General features: G+C 46.7%; 1 protein-coding gene across 2 annotated transcripts in view; it reads right to left on the reverse strand.

Moving 5' to 3' along the window:
* Nucleotides 1-19,730, reverse strand: part of ANKRD6 (ankyrin repeat domain 6) — a 184,631-nt gene that overhangs the window by 54,153 nt on the left and 110,748 nt on the right. For both annotated transcript variants that reach the window (XM_040238801.1, XM_040238802.1), the window contains exon 2: nucleotides 5,593-5,853. In XM_040238801.1, the coding sequence (XP_040094735.1) occupies nucleotides 5,593-5,712 (120 nt within the window). In that variant the 5' untranslated portion in view covers nucleotides 5,713-5,853. The remainder of the gene's footprint in view (nucleotides 1-5,592; nucleotides 5,854-19,730) is intronic.

Raw genomic sequence — 19,730 nt, forward strand, 5'->3', positions numbered from 1 at the left:
GACCTGGCAAGTCATCACTGCAGGCAGACAGGCAAGACGGGAGCAGAGTTCTCTCTTCATTCAATGCTGGACACTGCGCTCCACAGCTGTCATCTCATTTAATCCTCATAGCAACCTCACAAGGTGGGGGTTAGCCTCACTTTTCAAATGAGGACATTGGCCAGACTGTGTCCTCTGCTCAAGACTCTCTGCCTGGTGCTCAGACCCTGACTCTCAGACCATAAGATGCTGGCTGTTGCATCATCAGGACCACCTCATAACAATGACCACATTCAACTCGTGCCACATGCCAAGTGCCATTCTAAGTCCCTTGTGTATATTGATTCAGTTACTGTTGAAACAACCCCATGAGGTAGCCGGTATTACTTTATCCTCATTTTAGTGGTGACAATATGAATCAGAAAGGGATTGAGATTACAGAGCTAGTAAACAAGCTCACATTTGATCCCAGGCGAGTCTGGCTCCTAGGTCCATGCTCACATCCTCTGCACTACATTTCCTTGGCCAGGAATTTCTGAAGCTGCTTAAAAACCCTGGCAATGGTGTAAGTGTGGTACTGAGGATGGGGAGAGAGAAGTCCCATTGGCAAAACTCCCTCCCACACAATGGCCTCTTTCCCTGTGTGCCCTGATGGGGAGAAGCAGCTGGGGAGGGGTCTCTGGGCTAGTGCTGAAGGAACAGCTCAGGTGCTGTCCTAAGCGTGGGCCTCAGAGCCAGACAGGCTGGTTCCTGCCCAGGTTGGTTGGTTTCTCTGCTCAGTCGAGTCTGACCCTTTGCAAGCCCATGGACTATAGCCTGCCAGGCTCCTCTGTCCTTGGAGTTCTCCAGGCAAGAAGACTGGAGTGGGTTGCCATGCCCTCCTCCAGGGGATCTTCCCAACCTGGGATTGAACACTGGTCTCCTGCACTGCAGGCAGATTCTTTACATCTGAGCCACCAGGGAAGTAACTTAATTGCTAGAGTATCTTCCTGCTCAATAGCCCCCTTTCCTTATAAGTATCACACAGATAAGAGCGCAGGCTTTCTGAGCTGTGAGGATTTCAATGAGGTGCTAAATAAACAGCACTGGTCCAGTGCAGGCACAGGTATTCAACACGTATTTCTAAACTTGATTTCATGTTTCACAAGTTACTAAAGTGATATATGCTTGTTTTAATAAGCAGAATAATACAATGGAAACATCTTTAGAAGCGAAGCGAATCCTCTTGTCTGCCAGGGAACCAGCATCAACAGTGTCTTCTGTTCCCCCAGTTTTCCTCCATGCTCACCAAACACAAGCATGTTTGCAGAGAGCAGTGGATTTGCGTTTTAACCAAAATGCATCGGACTATACCTATCAGTTACTACTCCGATACCTGTCTTTTTCATTTATCAATGGATGTAACTGGTCAATATAAATGCAACTCTTTCCTAAGTCCTTTGTGCATAAACATCTATGCAAATGTAACATTTTATATAAATTAGATACACATGAAATTATGAAGTTTGCAGTGGGTCTTTAGTTAGTTTTTCCCTTGCTCCCTCACCTTCTTCCTTACCCTCCATATTGTGCCCCCCTATGTTGCCACCCGCTGTTTTCTGCCCATCCACTCTGCAGTGAACCCTGGGAGGTGGGCCTGGGAGGGAGAGCACCACAACTAGAGAGTGACCGCACTCACCGCAGCTAGAAGAAGCCCAAGCAAAGCAGTGAAGACCCAGCACAGCCAAAAATAAATAAAAATTTTAAAACCCTTGAACATGGTGATGGTCGCACAACTCTGCAAATACATTTAAAATTATTGAATTTCACACTTATAATGGGTAAATTTTTTTGGCATGCAAGTTATACTTCAATAAAGCTGTTTTTTTAAAGAGCAAAAGAAGTCTGTTTAAAAAAGAGAACTTGCAGGGACTTCCCTGGTGGTTCAGTGGCTAAGCCTCTGAGCTCCCGGTTTAGGAGTCTGGGTTCCATCCCTGGTCAGGGAACATGATCCCATGTGCCACAACTAAAGATCCCAAATGCCACAACTAAGACCTGGCACAGCCAAATAAACAAAGAAATCTTTTTAATTTTTAAAAAACAAATTGCAGACGATGTGTTAACAGCTTTAATAAGTTACTATTATAATAATTCTGAAAAGTTGGTATTTTTATACCCATTTTACAGATAAGAAAATTGAGGCTTGAAGAAGGTAAGCAACTTGCACAATTAGCAAACATAGCAAAGTTTAAATGTGTGCACATGTGCCCTAACTACAGAGTTCTTGCACTTTCTCCCCTGTGTGACTGCCTGGGGCCTGAAGAGCTGTGGGGAGACCATGCTGGGGCCTGAGCGAAGGTTCACCCTGGATTCCACACAACCTTGTCACCACCTAGGTTAGAGTGCTGCTAGCCAATGGGACACCTTTCAGTAGCCAAAGATTTTTCTCTCTCTGGAGACCAGCATTGTGATTGTGACTTATAATAAGAAATATATATTTGCTCTTAGTCTCCATTCTTGGCTTATAGCTCCTTACAGCTCCTTGAAATTTCCTGAGTGATGAGAGCAATGGGAGCATCTTTTGTTCTTATAGTTGGTCTTCTGTCAGTTCCTGAAATAGCTCCAGAGCCACAAATGTGAAAGGAGTGTGCTACTCATAATAAATCCCTTTCAACCACACCTGAATTTATGTTAACACGATAACTTATGAAAAGCCCTGGGCTTCCCAGGTGGTGCAGTGATGAAGAATCAGCTTGCCAATGCAGGAGACGCCAGAGATGCAGCTTTGATCCCTGAGTTGGGAGGATCCTCTGGAGTAGGAAATAGCAACCCTCTCCAGTATTTTGCCTGGAAAATCCTAGGGACAGAGGAGCCTGGTAACTACAGTCCACAGGGTCGCCAAGAGTCGGACACAACTGAGCACTGAGTGATGGAAAGCCCTAAGGATGGGTTGCCAGAGGAACCAACAGTGATTGGAGGTTGGAATTTTCAGTTGCACTTTCCTGACCTTCAGAGATCAAATTGCCAACATCCATTGGATAACTGAAAAAGCAAAAGACTTCCAGAGAAACATCTACTTCTGCTTTATTGACTATGCCAAAGAGTTTGACTGTGTGGATCACAACAAACTGCAGAAAATTCTTCAAGAGATGGGAATACCAGACCACCTGACCTGCCTCCTGAGAAATCTGTATGCCAGTCAAAAAGCAACAGTTAGAACTGGACATGAACAACAGACTGGTTCAAAATTGGGAAAGGAGTATGTCAAGGCTATATACTGTCACCCTGTTTATTCAACTTATAAGTACATCATGAGAAAAGCTGGGCTGGATGAAGCACAAGCTGGAATCAAGATTTCCGGAAGAAATATCAATAACCTCAGATACGCAGATGATACCACCCTTATGGCAGAAAGTGAAGAACTAAAGAGCCTCTTGATGAAAGCGAAAGAGTAGAGTGAAAAAGCTGGCTTAAAACTTAGCATTCAGAAAACTAAGATCATGGCATCTGGTCCCATCACTTCATGGCAAACAGATGAGGAAACAATGGAAACAGTGACAGACTTTACTTTCCTGGGCTCCAAAATCACTCCAGATCGTGGCTACAGCCATGCAATTAAAAGATGCTTGCTCCTTGGAAGAAATGCTATGACCAACCTAGACAGCATATTAAAAAGGAGAGACATTACTTTGCCAACAAAGATCCGTCTAGTCAAAGCCATGGTTTTTCCAGTATTCATGTATGGATGTGAGAGCTGGACTGTAAAGAAAGCTGAGCACTAAAGAACTGATGATTTTGAACTGTGGTGTTGGAGAAGACTCTTGAGAGTCCCTTTGACTACAAGGAGATCCAACCAGTCCATCCTAAAGGAAACTGGAAGGATGCTGAAGCTGAAACTCCAATACTTTGGCCACCTGATGAGAAGAACTGACTCATTGGAAAAGACCCTGATGCTGGCAAAGATTGAAGGCAGGAGGAGAAGGGGACGACAGAGGATAAGGTGGTTGGACAGCATCACCGACTCAATGGCCATGAATTTGAATGAGCTCCGGGAGTTGGTGATGGACAGGGAAGCCTGGCATGCTGTAGTCCATGGAGTCACAAAGAGTCAGACATGACTGAGCGACTGAACTGACCTCCAGGAAGACAAAAGAGGCTGGCAGTGGTCAATCACCAATGCCAATGATTTAGTCAACAACATCTATGTAATGAAGCCTCCATAAAACCCCAAAGGACAGAGTTCAGGGAACTCCTGGGTTGGTGGACACACAGAGGTGCTGAAAGGATGGTGTGGCTAAAGGGGGAGGAAGCCCAGCGCCCTCTCCACACACCTTGCCCTCTGCAACCCTTTCATCTGGCTGTTCCTGGGTTGTATCTCTTTATAATAATCTGGTCATCTTTTCCTGATTTCTGTGAGCTGCTTTAATAAATTAATTCAACCCAAGGAGGGTCGTGGAATCCTCTGATTTCTAGCCAGTCAGTAGAAGACAACCTGGCCTTGCAGCCGGTGTCAGGGGCTGTCGTGAGGGATGGGGTATTTCGTGGGAGTGAGTCCTCAGCCCGTGAGATCTGATGCTCTCTTCAGAGAGACGCCATCAGAACTGAGTTAACTGCCTGGTGGTGCTGGGAAAAGCACACGTCAGAAGTGTGAAATATGGAGACTGCACAGGAGTAACTGAAATGTGAGCTGGCTAATCTTTGCCACAGGAGGTCAGAGGTTAACAGACATTACTGTTTGAAAAATGAAACTCTGCCTCTCTCCAGAGCTCTCTCTGGGTCTGGGCGGGGAGCCATGACAAGGTCCAAGTTGCAGTTCTGCCCCTGGGCCTTGAAGTTACTACAATCTTTCTGTGCCTCAGTTTCCTCATCCCTAAAGTGGGGGTGCAAAGAGAACCTCTTCTAAGGGGTTCTATACAGTGGTCAGAGCAATACTAAGTTTTGCCATCAGTATTATGTCATCCATGGATTTGCACCTGTCACCTTACTAGGCAGAATTGGCCCGACCTCAGTTTTGCTACAAAGCTGCCCCTGGGCCTGTGGGTCATTTGTTGGTGAGGGATCAGGAATGCCCTCCAAAGCTTGCTACACATCTCACTGACCTGAGTGAAATCAGTCCAAAGAGGTTGAGGGTCACCTGGTCCAAGCCTATCATTGTTCAGACGGGAGCAACAAAGTTCTGCAGGTTGGAGTGGCTGAGCCGCCCACAAACCTCCCCAAGAGGCTTAATGTCATTCCCATGTAAACACTCTACCCAGTCAGTTTTTGTGCCCCAACTTCTCCAGAGAGATCTCTTGTCTATTTGACTAAAGAAGTGAGAAAAAGCCACTCTGTGATTCTGTGCTGTGCGCCCAGCCACTGTCGCACCAGACTCTGCGACCCCACGGACTGCTGTGATTTTAAAGAGGGTCAAATGCTAATTACAAGTGACTCCATTTGAAAGACAGCAATGAAAGCATTTTTAATCCTTCGTCTTTCTCCCCAGACCTCTTCTTTCTCCCCAAACCTCCATCACTGGGGGAAAAAAAAAAAGCCAGTTCTTTGAAGACTGTGAACCAAACACAACAGTTTTATGGACCATGGTTAAGACATGGGCTTTTCCCCAGAGAATAGCTGAAGTGTTTACTCTCTTGTTACCTTGGTAACTGCTACCTTGGCACCCTTGTTGATGAGCTGAACCACATTCTCCGTCTGGCCTTTGTACGCAGCTATGAGCAGGCGTTCTGAAAGCGCGGCGACCGCATCCTGCTGGCTCATGAATTAGGAGAAAAAGACGTTTTCAGGGAAGTGGTAGACAAGTTCCTTCGGCTCAACACATCACGGGCCCAGGCAGGCACCCTCAGGTAAAGACGCTCTGATCATCAGAAGGTGACTTCGTCACTATGCCATCTTCGGGACCTGGGGGTTACAGAACAAAGCTGCCATCAGCACCACTCAGCACCTGGGACAGGCCACATCTCTCCGCCCTGGTTTTAGGGGATCTGTTGATTGCTCGCTGCTGGGGAGGGGAACTGGGGGATACAGGACACTCAGGAACCACCCTCTGCAGAGCAAACCCTGAACTTGCAAGTGGAAGGCAAAGAGGGTACTGAACCACCCCACCGTATCCCCCACCCCTACCCCCCACTGCCTCCTGACCATTAGGGCTAGAACTGCAAGGTCTGCTCTGCAGATAACAGAGGGTCTCAGAGACCCAGTGAAATCCCCTGAGTGTAGCCTGGTTTCCAGGCTCACCCTCTGCAGGTAACTACACTGAGTGTGACCACAAAGGGCCCTCCGGACTGTGCTCTGTGGGTTCACCAAGGCCAATACGCCTATTCCCCTGGCCGGTTGGGTGCCCATGGACTACAGCCCACAAAGATCCTGAGGACAGGATTATATCCATGGACTTTCTCCCAGCATTTCCTGCCCTTCTCTATCTTCATCCTTTTCTCACTGTTCAGAGTGCACGTTCCTGAGTTCTGGAACAGCTGGAGAGCTGGGAGCAGGCCCAGGCCATCCCCTGGCCAATAACTGCTGCAATAGATGGATGCTACAGTCACTACTGGGGCTTCCCAGGGGGTGCTAGTGGTAAAGAACCTGTTTGCCAATGCAGGAGACATAAGAGACTCAGGTTCGATCCCTGGGCTGGGACGATCCCCCGGAGGACAGTATGGCAACCCACTCCACTTTTCTTGCCTGGAGAATCCCATGGACAGACAAGCCTGGTGGGCTACAGTCCATGGGGTCACAAAGAGTCAGACACAACTGAAGTGACTTAGCATGCACAGTTACTCTAGGGAGGGGTTGTGCCAACACAAACCACCCACAGGTTTGTGCGCTCAGAGCACTGATCTGGGGGTAGTACTAGCAGTAAACTGAAACCCATCTTTCCACCAAATGCCACATGAACAGGATTTTAAACACTGACTGGGCCTGGGAGCCCTGGGCCACTATTAGAGCAAACCAAAACCACTGGTGTTATGCCAAAGGTGAAGGTTTTGGGGGCCAAAGGAATGCTCAAGATCTGTGACCCATTCCTACCAGGACAGCAGAAAGTATGGGCCTCTCTTTGTCTTCATATATACTTATTAAAAATACCAACATGGGCTATGGAAAGAAAATATTGTAGTATAAGGCCCTACCACACATTCTAATTTTGAAGACTCAGAAGGTACAGACGTTCTTTACAATGGTTTCCAGGCAAACCCCACGCTCCTCTCAATCTCTAGAGTAAGGAATTGGCTCTGATTATCCTTTGCCTTGACATCCAGGTGGGCCATGTCACCAACCACTCCAGGTGGCTGGGAGAACAACAGGACTGTGGGGACTAAAGACGGTATTTTATTATGTGAAATCATTGGTCAAATGTGACTAGTACAACTTCAGAAAGGTTATTCTTATCCCTGCTCAGCTTGTGCTGTGCTGTGCTGGTCACTCCAGTCATATCCAACTCTTTATGACCCTATGGACTATAGCCTGCCAGGCTCCTCTGTCCATGGGGATTCTCCAGGCAAGAATACTGGAGTGAGTTCCCATGCCCTCCTCCAGGGGATCTTCCTAATCCAAGAACCGAACCTGAATCTCTTATATCTCCTGCATTGGCAAGCAGGTTCTTTACCACAAGCGCCACCTGGGAAGCCCCTGCTCAGTTTGCAAATGACCAAATTTCCATCATCCATCTGTTGTCCAAAGTGTGCGTAAAGAATAGCAAGGAAAGGGACTTCCCTTGCGGTCTAATGGTCAGGACTCTATGCTTTCACTTTCAGGGGCTCGGGTTCAATTCCTGGTCTGGGAACTAAGATCCCACAAGCCACAAAGCAAGGCATCAAAAAAAAAAAAAAAAAGAGGCATGGAAAGAGGCAGAAGGAACCCTCACAAACCCATGCTGTTCTGATCACCAGGCTCATCAGAAGTGCAAGAAACCTGGAGCAGGAACAGCAAGCGACCCCTTCCCTCCGCCACGGTCAGAAATCTCTGGGATGAACCTGAAATCTTTGTTGAATGAATAAGCCAATGAAAGAATAAAGTTGAGATGAAAAACAGAAGTGGAGCTAGAAAAGCCTTTGGAAATTCCCAGGGTCGCCCTGAAAGACTGAAGCATGGGCTTTACGTTTCCCAGAATGTTGCCCTGTCTGGGAGGCTCTTAGTGGCTTTTGTCAACACAGGATACTGTATGCTGTCTCTCTGTATTCACGTAAAGCGTGCTATCTTCACACCAATTATATGGAGCTTCTGCTCTGTCTGCCCCAACCCTGCGGAAGCACTCCAGGACCCAGTGGCATGAAAATGCAGAAAATTAGCCCTGGCTTCCTAAATGCTCTTCCTTCCACAACCACATTCTTCTTCATTGACTCACTTGTTATTTCTGTGCACACGACTTACCAGGCCACCCCACCTTCCCAAACCTTTCCTGTGACGAGCATTCGCAAGTCTCAAGTACAATTCCCAGTTCATACAAATATTATCATCACGGCTACAATTTCACCACTTCTCTCCGCAGCTAACAACTCCTGTGGATAGAGATCTCCTTGCAGGCCATCAGCTGAGATTACGAGCTGCAGACCAGCAGTGCCGTCCGGTCTCCCCAGCAACGGAAGCACAGGTCAGCAGGCCTGTCTGTGCTAACAGCCGCTCCCTCCCTCCCTTCTGTCCCATGCAATAAATCCTGCCTCGCAGACACTGAGACAAAAGCTGAGGTACACTGATTGCCATGGTTGCAAGCTACTGAGATAGTCTGTGATTATCTTTGGTAAACAGCGCTTTACAAATCCAGCACACATTATTATTCCTTTTTTTTTTTTAAATAGGGAGAGACACTACATTTCTGAGAAAATGTTGGCCAAGTAGAAATGTCATTTATTATAAGAAAAAATGTTTCAATGGAAGCTACTTAAGAATGAAATGCCCCACCCCAATCCACCCCCTCCACCATAGCCAACGCACAGCCTGCCTAAGGCTGAGGGTGCCTCTAGGACAGGTCTCTCATGGGATTTTTGGATTCCACCCACCCAACCACCAGAGGGGCACAGAAAACTGCCTGCAAAAGCAGGAACAGAATTCCCGGTTCCTGGTTTCTACTGTGCTGTTGGCAGAGTCCCTGTATCCCACAGGGATGCACCCACATACCTTGGGCATCTCCAGTTCACACTCAATTTAAATCCAGTAATCGCCTCACTGAAAGGACCTCCAGCATTCACCTGCATTTTCACTGACACACAGCAGAGGGGGCGAAGGGAGGGATCAAAGTGGCCGAGTCTTCCTCTGTGACTTCCACCCTGGGCTCATTTTCGTCTCCACCTCTCTCATGATCATTGCCCGACACCTTCAGTATTCCGACCTCTCTTCCAGAACAATGATCCCCGTGCTTCTGCAGTGAGGGGATAGTCTCCTTTCCCCTGATACCTCTGAACTGACCAATCAGACCAGGCAGAAGGGACTGGGCTGGCAAGAGGGGTAAGGAGGATGTTGGACCCCCAGTAGTGAGTAGGAAGGGCAGAGGAATAGAGAGGGATGGTGAGCAGTCTGCAATCAAAGAGTTGCTGCCAACCTGTTGGGTACCCAGGCTGCAGAGCCCCATTCCCTCATTAAATGTGAGGGTATTAATAGCTCCCCAACAGACCAGCTATTATCCAAGACACTTCCCATTGCTGGCGGTGAGGAATTTCTGCCCCAAGTCTATCAATCACATCCCTCTGTCACTTTCACAGCATTTTTCACAGGAGAAAAACCTTAGATGCAAACAAGCTGCCAGTTCTTTAAGCAGAAAGGAAATAAATGCAAGATCATAAATATGCAATAAGCATCATGAATTGAGAAAGGAATTTAGCTTCCTAAGATTTCTGTCCTTCCTCCCGGCCCACTGCCCCATTTTCTATTGCTTTCCAATTCGTCAGTGCTTTTGTCTCTCATCAAATGCCAGGGGGCCACACAGCTGCTTGGTCTGTGATGTGATCCGTTTTTCTTTTTATAGCAAAAGGTCTACGGGGTTTTCTTGAAGATTTATAACAAGGTCCCCGGATACCAATATCTCAAAGCCACTGCATTCAGTCTCCTAACAAGGCAAAGAAATATTTTAGAAGAAATCTGCACACAAAAGTCCCAGCCAGACATTACGCAGAGCCCACCCAGAGATGGTCCACAGGCACTCTGGTTAGTTAACCATCAGTTAAGATAACTCTCTTTGCTCCTACTGGTCCAAACCCTGTGTTGAGGAGAGATTGTACTCACATCTGGGGGGTCTGTCCTCCCCGTTCTACATCGTGTTCTGTTGCTGGAAAAAATCACGGTCAGTTCTTTCTTGGAGATCATTAGCTTCCTAGCACTGTCACGCCCAAGGGTCCGCAGTGATTTATGTTACAATGCTTGCTGCCTTTTCCCCTTGAGCTTCCTCAGCCAACACCAGCCAGATCACATCGAAAAGCATAATAGGACATCCATCCAGCTCGCAATGTTTTGTGGCTTCCTAGTCTGCCCGGCACAGCTTCTCAAAGTCCTGGGTCTTCAGATTTTGTCGGACTGCTCCCTCCTGCCGGCAGAGGACCTGTAACACTGCTCAGATCAAAGAGTCAGGGAATAATTCACAGATGGGTGGAATGCTTGTCAATGATGTTCACACGATAGAGAAACGAAGTCTGCATTCTTTCAGCAGTAAAACAGAGATGATGCATAAGTTGTAAAGGAGGGGGGATATGAGAAGAGTTGAAATCTGTAAGGAACTGCCTTTAGGACAGCACTTAATGGGAAATGTTCACTTTGTGGGAACAGCAGAGACCCAGAAACTCTCCCAACCCAGCCATTTAGGCAGGGGGTTCCAATACAGGGACCTCAGCAGCACAAGAGACTAGAGGCTGGTTGAGAAACTGTTCCCAGGGTTTGTGAACTGATAGTTTGTCTCAGAAATCCTCCTCTGAATAGTCTCTGCAGGAAAAGGGGAAGGGAGAAGGCAGGGAGCTCTTTCAATGACTGTCAATGGCCCTCTACATCACAGGTGCGTCTTCCAGACCACTTGTTGAAGCAGCAGAAAACCAACTTCCCAACTTGAGTAATCACAGAAAGGAAGAGGGGCTTGAGTTGACTTGTGGTAATATTACTATTTTTCCCCCTCATTCCTAAAGCCAGAATTGTTGGTCCTCAAGATGGGAAAATGACTATCAACAGGAACCCTCTGAATACTCTTTCTGCCCAAAGCCCTGCCCCCATCTCCCCGAGGGCAGCAGCTCCTATGGGCAGGGGGCTGATTCTGCTTTGGCCAGTGTTCGGCTTATACCAAGAGCAGGAGAATAGCTAGCAACCGTGGCTGGTGTGCTGCAGCAAGAATGAATTCCCTGGGGAGACCAAATGCCTGTAGAATGACATTCCTATTTTTAGTGCAAGACCTTTATACTAGTTTAGCCAAAAGTGATCACTGCTGGGTTACTGCAACCGCTACTGGAGGACCAATGAGCTTAGAAAACAGATGCATGCGACTCATTCCCTACTTTGAAGGAACCCATCATCTGGCCCCATTAGCCTAGATCATGGCCCAAAAGGCCAGATGCCAGCTGAGAACCATAACACTAAATGCGACAGAAGTATAAAGCGAGGAGCGTTTCATCTGCTCAGAGGCCCTGGGACATTTCCTTCTGAGAAACCGACTCCAGAGTCAGGGACCCTCGACACAACACTGTTGACGAGGACAGGACAACCCTGGTTGCTCACAAGTCTGGTGTTCACACGTGCTGTGCAAAAGGCAGGGACGGAGAGGCAAGTTTTGAGCAAGCCCATCACGGCTAAGGATATGGTGATTTCCTGAGAATATCTCACGTACAGTAACTATTCTCTTCTGAATCTGACATTTACTGGATTTTTCAAATAATCACCTCCGCAGGAGGCATAGAGAGGTTGTTGCAGTGAAAGCTGAGTGACATCTGGAGTTGAGTGACATCTGGATGCTATTTAGGAAACCTATGACATACCCCACCAACAAGAAAAGCTGCTGGCAAATGTCAAAATACTCCCGGCAGTACAAGGATACACCACTGAATAAAAACGTGACTGACAGGAGGCTTGCGATGTGGAAAGCTCTGCTTCTTACATAGGGCAACAATAATTACTTTTTGGTTGTCTGGTGCTGCTAGATCACCAGAGCGGCCAAGCTGGGGCTGGGCACTCACATCACACAGCAAGTGCCCCACAGTCCAGACGCAGTGCCATCCACATGCGAGCCTTCTGCGGCTCCGTCTCCCCTGCGACAAGATGCTCACTCGCTGATCTGTTCTCCTACAGGTTTCCGTAAGCCTGCTAATGGGCTGACTTGTGTCACCCCCAAATTCCTGTACTGAAGCCCTTAGTGTGACTGTATTTGGAAATTAAGGTAAAACAGGACTTCCCAGGTGGCTCAGAGCTAAAGAATCCTCCTGCCAATGCAGCAGATGCAGGAGACCTGGGTTCAATCCCTGGGTCAGGAAAGATCCCCCTGGAGGAGGAAATGGCACCCCACTCCAGCTCTCTTGCCTGGAAAATCCCATGGGCAGAGGAGCCTGGTAGACTACAGTCCATGGGGTCGCAAAGAGTCAGAAATGACTTAAAGACTGAACACAAGCATAAGCAAGGTAAAATGAGCTTCTAAGGGTAGGGCCCTGATCTGATAGGATTAGTGTCCTTATAAGGAGAGACACCAAAGAGTCTCCATGTTCACTCTCTCCCCTCCATCTCTCTTTTCATACCTGCACCCCTGCCTCCAAGCCATGCTCATAGGAAACGCCATGGAAGGACAGCAAAAAAAAAAGCAGTCATCTGCAAGCCAGGAAGATCCTTAATCAGAACCAAACTCTGCTGGACTTTGATCAGGGGCTTCCAGCCTCCAGAACTACCAAGAAATAAATTCTTGCCAGAGAAACCACCCAGTCTACAGTACCTTGTAATGGCAGCCCTAGTGACTAAGGCCTGAGCTCCCCTCACTCTGTCATTTGCTGGCATGGGCTCAAGGTTGGTCTTCCTGGTTACACTGAACTCCTTGAAGGCAGAAACCTATTTTGTGTATCTTGTCTCTCCAGTGCCTGGCACAGTTCCCAGAACATAGTTAGCCTTTAATGTCTGTTCAATAGATGCTAGAAAAGCTAATAATCAATAGCTTTTTCTAAGCATTAATTGGTCTTCAGGAGGCTGTGGATCCCACAAGAAATAGAGGAGGTGCCAACTAAGTCAACTAGTTTTTTGTTTTGTTTTTTTGGGGGGTTGACTTTTTCCTTTTTCCTTTCCCCAAAGATTAAGCAGGGTATGGCTGCAAAACCTCCAAGAGATAACAACTGGGGGTTGGATTCGTTCTTCCCTCTCTCTTCCTCCTCAAAATAGAGGACAGCAGCTCCTGGGACCCTAAGAATTACCAATCTCAAGTGAGAAAGGTATGTCAGCACTAGACGGCACCATAGCCACCCCAGAATTTTCTTCTCTGTCCTCAACCTCTGTTGGGTAAAACCACAAATGCTAAAGGTAACCCTACACAATCAATACCAAACGACAATAAAACCAACCTCAGAGAGTAGTCCAGCTGCCATGTATCCATATGACAGCTCTTACCCACTCCAACTTGCTTTGATCTGGCTTCTTTCTACCCCCCGTTTTCTTGCTAAACAATCCTTGATGTTGTGGTTGTTGATTCTGTGGTGTATGAAGCATTTATTGAAGAGACAGTCACAAAAAACTAGGGAAACTCAGCAAGAGAGCTTTCCTGCTTGGTGTGCTGGGGTGAAGGAGGTCAGGAACTGTTCTTACAGAGAAGGTCATAGTTGAGCTGGGTCTTGGAGGACTAGAGGATTTTGTTACGGAGAGAAGTCGGGGAGGGTATGAGCAGAGTCATCTGAAAGTGTAGGAGAGAGGAGCAAAGAGACTTGCTGCAGGACTTCCCCAGTGGTCCAGTGGCTAAGACTCCACACTCCCAATGCAGGGGGCCTGGGTTCAATCCCTGGTCAAGGAGCTAAATCACACATGCTGCAAACATCAAAGGCTGAAGGCACCACCTGCTGCAACTAAGACCTGGCGCAGCCAAAATAAAAATAAATATATATATATATAAAAAGAGAGACGCTGCAGCTGGAGCTTATAACACATAGGCAAAGACCACAGGTGACATTGCAAAGTCAGGTTGTGGAAGAATTTTCACATCATGCCAAAGACACTGGACTGTAACTTGCATGTGTGATGGGAACCCTAGATGTTGGTAAGAAGAGAGACTGGTCAGATTTGTATACAGCTTGGAACTCAAACACACAGGATTGGATTAGTCATAATTATGGGTTCATGCTACACTTTCAAGTACGTATACAGCTTTCTCTTCTTTCCTTTGCTTTTTTAAATTCCTTTGGCACTTCCTTCTTTCTTTCAACTTTACTTAATACACTACTTTTTAGAGCAGTTTTAGGTTTATAGAAAAACTGAACAGAAAGCATAAAGAGGTTCCTTATAGCTCTTAACCCACATTCTGGCCCTCGAACTCACCATAGTGTCCCCTATTATTAACATCTTGTACTAGTGTGGTACATTTGTTATAACTGATGAGTCAATATTGACTCATTCACTAAAGCCCATGGTTTGTATAGCATTCACTCTGTGCTGTACAGGTCCTTGGGTCTGCACAGATGTATAATGACATATACCCACCATGACAGTATCGTACATAATAGCTGCATTGGATTAGTGCTCCACCATTCATCCCTCCCTCCCCCACAACCCTTGACAACCACTGATCCTTCTACTGTCTCTAAAGTGTTGCTTCTTCCAGAATGTCATATAGTTGGAATCATACAATATGTCACCTTTCCAGGCTGGCTCTTTTCACTTAGTAATGTGCCTTTAAGGTTCCTCCCTGTCTTTTCACGGCTTGATAACTCTTTTTTTTAAAGTGTGAATAATATTCAATTGTATGGATGTACCAGAGTTTATCTATTCACCTACTACAAGACATCTTGGTTGCTTTCAAGTTTTCACAATGATGGATAAAGCTGCTATAAACATCCAAGGGTAATTAAGCCACAGGGATGTAATATACAGCATAAGGAATATCATCAATAATATTGTAATAGTTTTGTATAGGGATAGATGGTTACTAGATTTATTGTGCTGATCATTTCATAAGGTATGTAAATGGCAAATCACTGTGTAGTTCACCTAAAACTAACACAATATTGATACATATGTCAACTATATTTCAGTTTAAAAACTCTACATGCATATTTTTGTGTGTACATCAGTCTTCATCTCATTTGGGCAAATACCAAGGAGTACAATTGCTGAATCATAGGGTAGGACAGTGTGTAGTTTTGTAAGAAGCTGATGCGCTGCATGCTAAGTTGCTTTAGTCATGTCCGACTCTGTGTGACCCTATGGACTGGAGCCCTCCAGGCTCCTCTGTCCATGGGATTCTCCAGGCAAGAATACATGCCTTCCTCCAGGGGATCTTCTCAACCCAGAGATTGAACCTGCGTCTCTAAAGTCTTCTGTATTGGCAGGCGGGTTCTTTACCACTAGCGCCACCTGGGAAGCCCAGAAACTGCTGTAGTGCCTTCCAAAGTGGCTGCAATAATCTGCATTGTAACAGCTGATTTTACATTGACTAGCTGCCAAGCGCAAGGGTAACCTTCACTTCTCACATGATTTCTCTGTTGCATTAGACGCTGCTACTATCTCTCCTTCATCACAGTTCCTCCTCCTCTGGTTTCCGTGACCCACTCTCTCCTCATGCTCCGTGGACTACTTCTTCATCCAAGGGCTCGTCTTTCACTGGTCCCATAAGTGTTGCAGGTCCTGAGATTCTATCCCGTATTGTCTTCTCTGTTCATTTTCCTCTCTAGAAGATCTCAGTTCCGACATATCCCCCACACCTGCTGCCCACACGCTCCTCTGCTGCCTAGAAACGGATTGCTCCAAATCTTCTTTAGCCTCAACCACTCTCTAAAGCTCCCTTTTTTTAAAACACACAACCATTTACCAAACACCCAGACATCTTACTCAGATGTTCCCCATCAATGTGCTAACAGCCAAATCACCATTCTTCTGTCCAAACCCATTCCTTTCCCTGTGTCCCCTTTTTTGGTGAGGGGCCCTGTCTTCCATCTGTCTGCCTGTTTCCCTCATCTGGAACCACCCTCCCTTTCCTCTTATTCTTCTTTCCCCACCCCCACATCCAACAATTTACCAAATTCTCCTGGTTTGAGACAGTAAGGCAGAGATTTAAAATGCAAATTCGGGGGACTTCTCTGGTGGTCCAGTAGTTAAGAATCCACCTTGCAAAGAATCCACCTTGCAATGCAGGGGAGGTGGGTTTGATCCCTGGTCAGGGAACTAAGATCCCACATGCCGCAGGGCAGCTAAGCCCAGGTACTGCACCTAGAGAGAAGTCTGCAAGCTGCAGCGAAAGATCCCGCATGCCACAACATGCTACATGCTGCAACTAAAACCTGATGCAGCCACAAATAAACAAAAAAAATTTTTTTAATAAAATGCAAGCTCTGAAGTCGGATTTCCTGGGCTCAAATCCCAGTTTTGCCACTCAAAATGGGCAAATTACCTACTTGATTCTAAGCCTGCTTCCTCATGTATAAAACAGAGAGAATAATAATCCCTAATTAATTGGGTTGTTGCAAAGGTTGAATGAGATACTACATAGGCTATCCCAGCCTGGCACATACAAAGTGCTCAGTAAATATTAAGCATGGCTGTATGGTTATTGCTTCACTGTTCTTGACTTGTTCTTTCATCTCTAGCTGCACTGCCCTGGCCTTCACTCAGGCACTCGTCATTTGTCACCTGAACTGTCACAGTGGTCTCCAACTGGATGCTGAAGGTGTTTTCTGAAATTCTTCTAAACTGAGAAGTTGGGATGAAAGAGGTGATGTAAGCTTTTGCTTGCCTAATAGAATCTGCCGCTGTAGATGAATTTTTGCCTGGGAACTGGTTAGAAACCAAAGCCAGATTAAGATTCAGGATTCACAGAGTGAGTATACATTGGCCTGAAATGTATCTTGGATAAAAGATAACTTTGTAGAGGTCAGCCCAACCTGACCAGAGAGTTGTTAGGATTACTTAAGCTTGACTCTCAGGAAAGACAGCCACTGAGCCAACAGTGGTTAAATTCGCTCTCTTCTTAGAGACCACTGAGCCAGCTTTAGGTAAGTTCCACTTTCTCATGTATTAGTTTTAGAAGAAAAGAAGTCATGAGAAACTCAGCCTTCTCCTCCAGTTGTTTCAAGATGGCAAAGTCGGAGCACAGACAGCTAGGCTGCAATGCGGGAGGAGCCATGCACACCGTGCCTATCTGCCAGGCAGGGGTCTGCTGGGTGGTGGGATCTGAGTGGTGGGGTCTGCTGGGTGGGAGTGTGCTGAGTGGTGGGGTCTACTGGGTGAGGGTCTGCTGGGTGGTGGGGGTCTGCTGGGTGGCAGGGTCTGCTGGGTGGTGGGGGTCTGCTGGGTGGTGGGGGTCTGCTGGGTGGTGGGGTCTGCTGGGTGGTGGGGGTCTGCTGGGTGGTTAGGGTCTGGGCCTTTGGTGTCAATTATTTTGCCTTGTCTGCAGACCTCTCCTCTTGACAAAGATAATTTCGTGTAAACAAACCATCCAGGGGGCTTGGAGTTTGTAGGGCTAAAGTTTGCAGGTGGAAGCTGTTCTGCCATGTTGGTCTCCCTGCCTCAACTCCCTCCCCTGCCTCAGTGTATGTGATCACTGGTGTCAGAATGCTCTTTGCACGGCACAAATGTGATTGTTTTTCCTCTGCTATAATCCTCAGTGACTCACAGTCCCCCAGCACAAAATTCAGGGATACACAAACCTATGCATGGTCTGGTCTCAGCCCATCTGCACCACCTCTTCTTCTGACCCATCCACCCACCCATCCTGTACCCTCACTTGGCCACAAGGGTGCTCAGGTCACCTTGAAAGCACCATCCTGTTCTTTTTGCTTAGAATGACCTTTAGATCTTTCCCAAACTCCTCCTTATCCTTCAAACCTGATTCTAGGTGTCCTTCTCAGAAGATTTCGCCTTGATTTCAGACTTCAGGGTTCCAGAACGCGGGAGAATAAATTCTGTTGTCGGAAGCCAGTTAGTTTGTGGTGATTTGTTACAGTGGCCGCAGGAAACGAGTACAAATGCCTTATACATAATGGATGCTTAGTAACTCTTTACCAATGGCCTGTCTGAGTCAATCAACATCACAAGCTGTGCTTCTTTTTTTAAAGTCACTCACACACATCCATACCTTCTTGGCCAAAAGCCAGGACTCCATTATGTCACTTCAACATGTATAAATGATACTGTAGCCAAGGGGTCCCTCACTGCTGTCTGAGGAACAATGAGGTTCCAGGGGCTAAGAGTGTTCTACTGATGACATATTCCTATAAAACACCCTTCACCCATCCTTTCAGGAAGGAGATGCTGGGAATGCCAAGAAGCAATGGGTCACACACGAGGATGGAGAGCCGCCCTCACCGGGGTCGCTCCAGCCAGCAGCTGACTCCGGCTGCATCCTCACAGCCTCCCTACAGGAGACACAGAAAGAAAGCCACATCCGGCTGTCAGTTTCCAATTTTGCACACAAAAAAAACAAAACACAAAGCTGCTCCGCTAGCTAGGAATGAAGTGTCCAAATGTAACCCGGCAAACACAACCCCAAATAAGGCAAAGGGAAATCTGGGATTAACAGGAGTGTCATCTACTCAGCAGTAAACACCAACTGCGATTTACCACTGTAATGTGTAATTCCAGTGGATTTCTTGTACTGTATTCCTTGGAGGACATAGGCCTTCTCTCAAGACCATGACCCTTCAGGGAGAAACCATTTAAACTCCACCAGCCACATGCAGATTGATCTTGTCTATCGATGTCCGCTAAGTGAACCTCCAGAAATGGTTGCTTTTATCTTGGCTAAACCTGGTTTTCATCGCAGGGGTCCTGGTTTAGGCAATGACACTGCCAATGAAGTATTTCATTAAAAAAAAAAAACATTTATTTGACTGATCTGGATCTTAGTTGTGGCAGGTGGGATCTAGTTCCCCGACCAGGGATCAGACTCAGGCCTCCCGCACTGGGAGCATGGAGCCTTAGCCCCCGGACAGCCAGAGAAGACCCTCACTGAGGGATTTCTGACCATAATGTCCATCTGATCCTAGAAACTCCAGATGCTATGATGCATAGCATCCTCCCCTACCCCCATCACCTTTAACCCACACAGCTTTCTCCAATAACTTTTTATCTTTACTTACTTTTTCATTGAAGTCTAGTTGATTTACAGCGTAGAGTGAGTTTCAGATGCACAGCACAGTGATTCAGTTGTACACACACACACAAACACAAGATATTGAATATACATATATACACACACACAAAAGAAATATTGAGTATAGTTCCCTGTGCTATACAGTAGATCCTTGTTGGTTTTCTTCTTTATATATACTAATGTCCAAAACTCTTCTTAAAAGGTGCAGCTCTCAGCAGCATGTCATGGTTAGATGTGATTTGATGGTAACACTGCCCATCACCACTGATTTGGAAAGGCTGGTACAGCATACACACCACTGCCTGCAGAAACTCCACACCTGGCCTCCTCATCTCAGTTTCCTTCTGATTCCTCCTGGTGGGGGCAGGACTGGGAAGAAGCAAGAGAAGAACAGTGTCCATTGAAACCCTCCACCCACAGAGCAAACTACATGACTCTGGGCAAGTTATAGAACTTCCTTGGGCTTTAATGTCCTCGACTGTAAGATGGGGGAAAAAATGGTAGCTGCTGACTTCATGGGTTTCCCAGGTGGCTCAGTGGTAAAGAATAT

Source organism: Oryx dammah, unplaced genomic scaffold (assembly GCF_014754425.2).
Source record: "Oryx dammah isolate SB20612 unplaced genomic scaffold, SCBI_Odam_1.1 HiC_scaffold_4, whole genome shotgun sequence".
NCBI classification, from domain to species: domain Eukaryota; kingdom Metazoa; phylum Chordata; class Mammalia; order Artiodactyla; family Bovidae; genus Oryx; species Oryx dammah.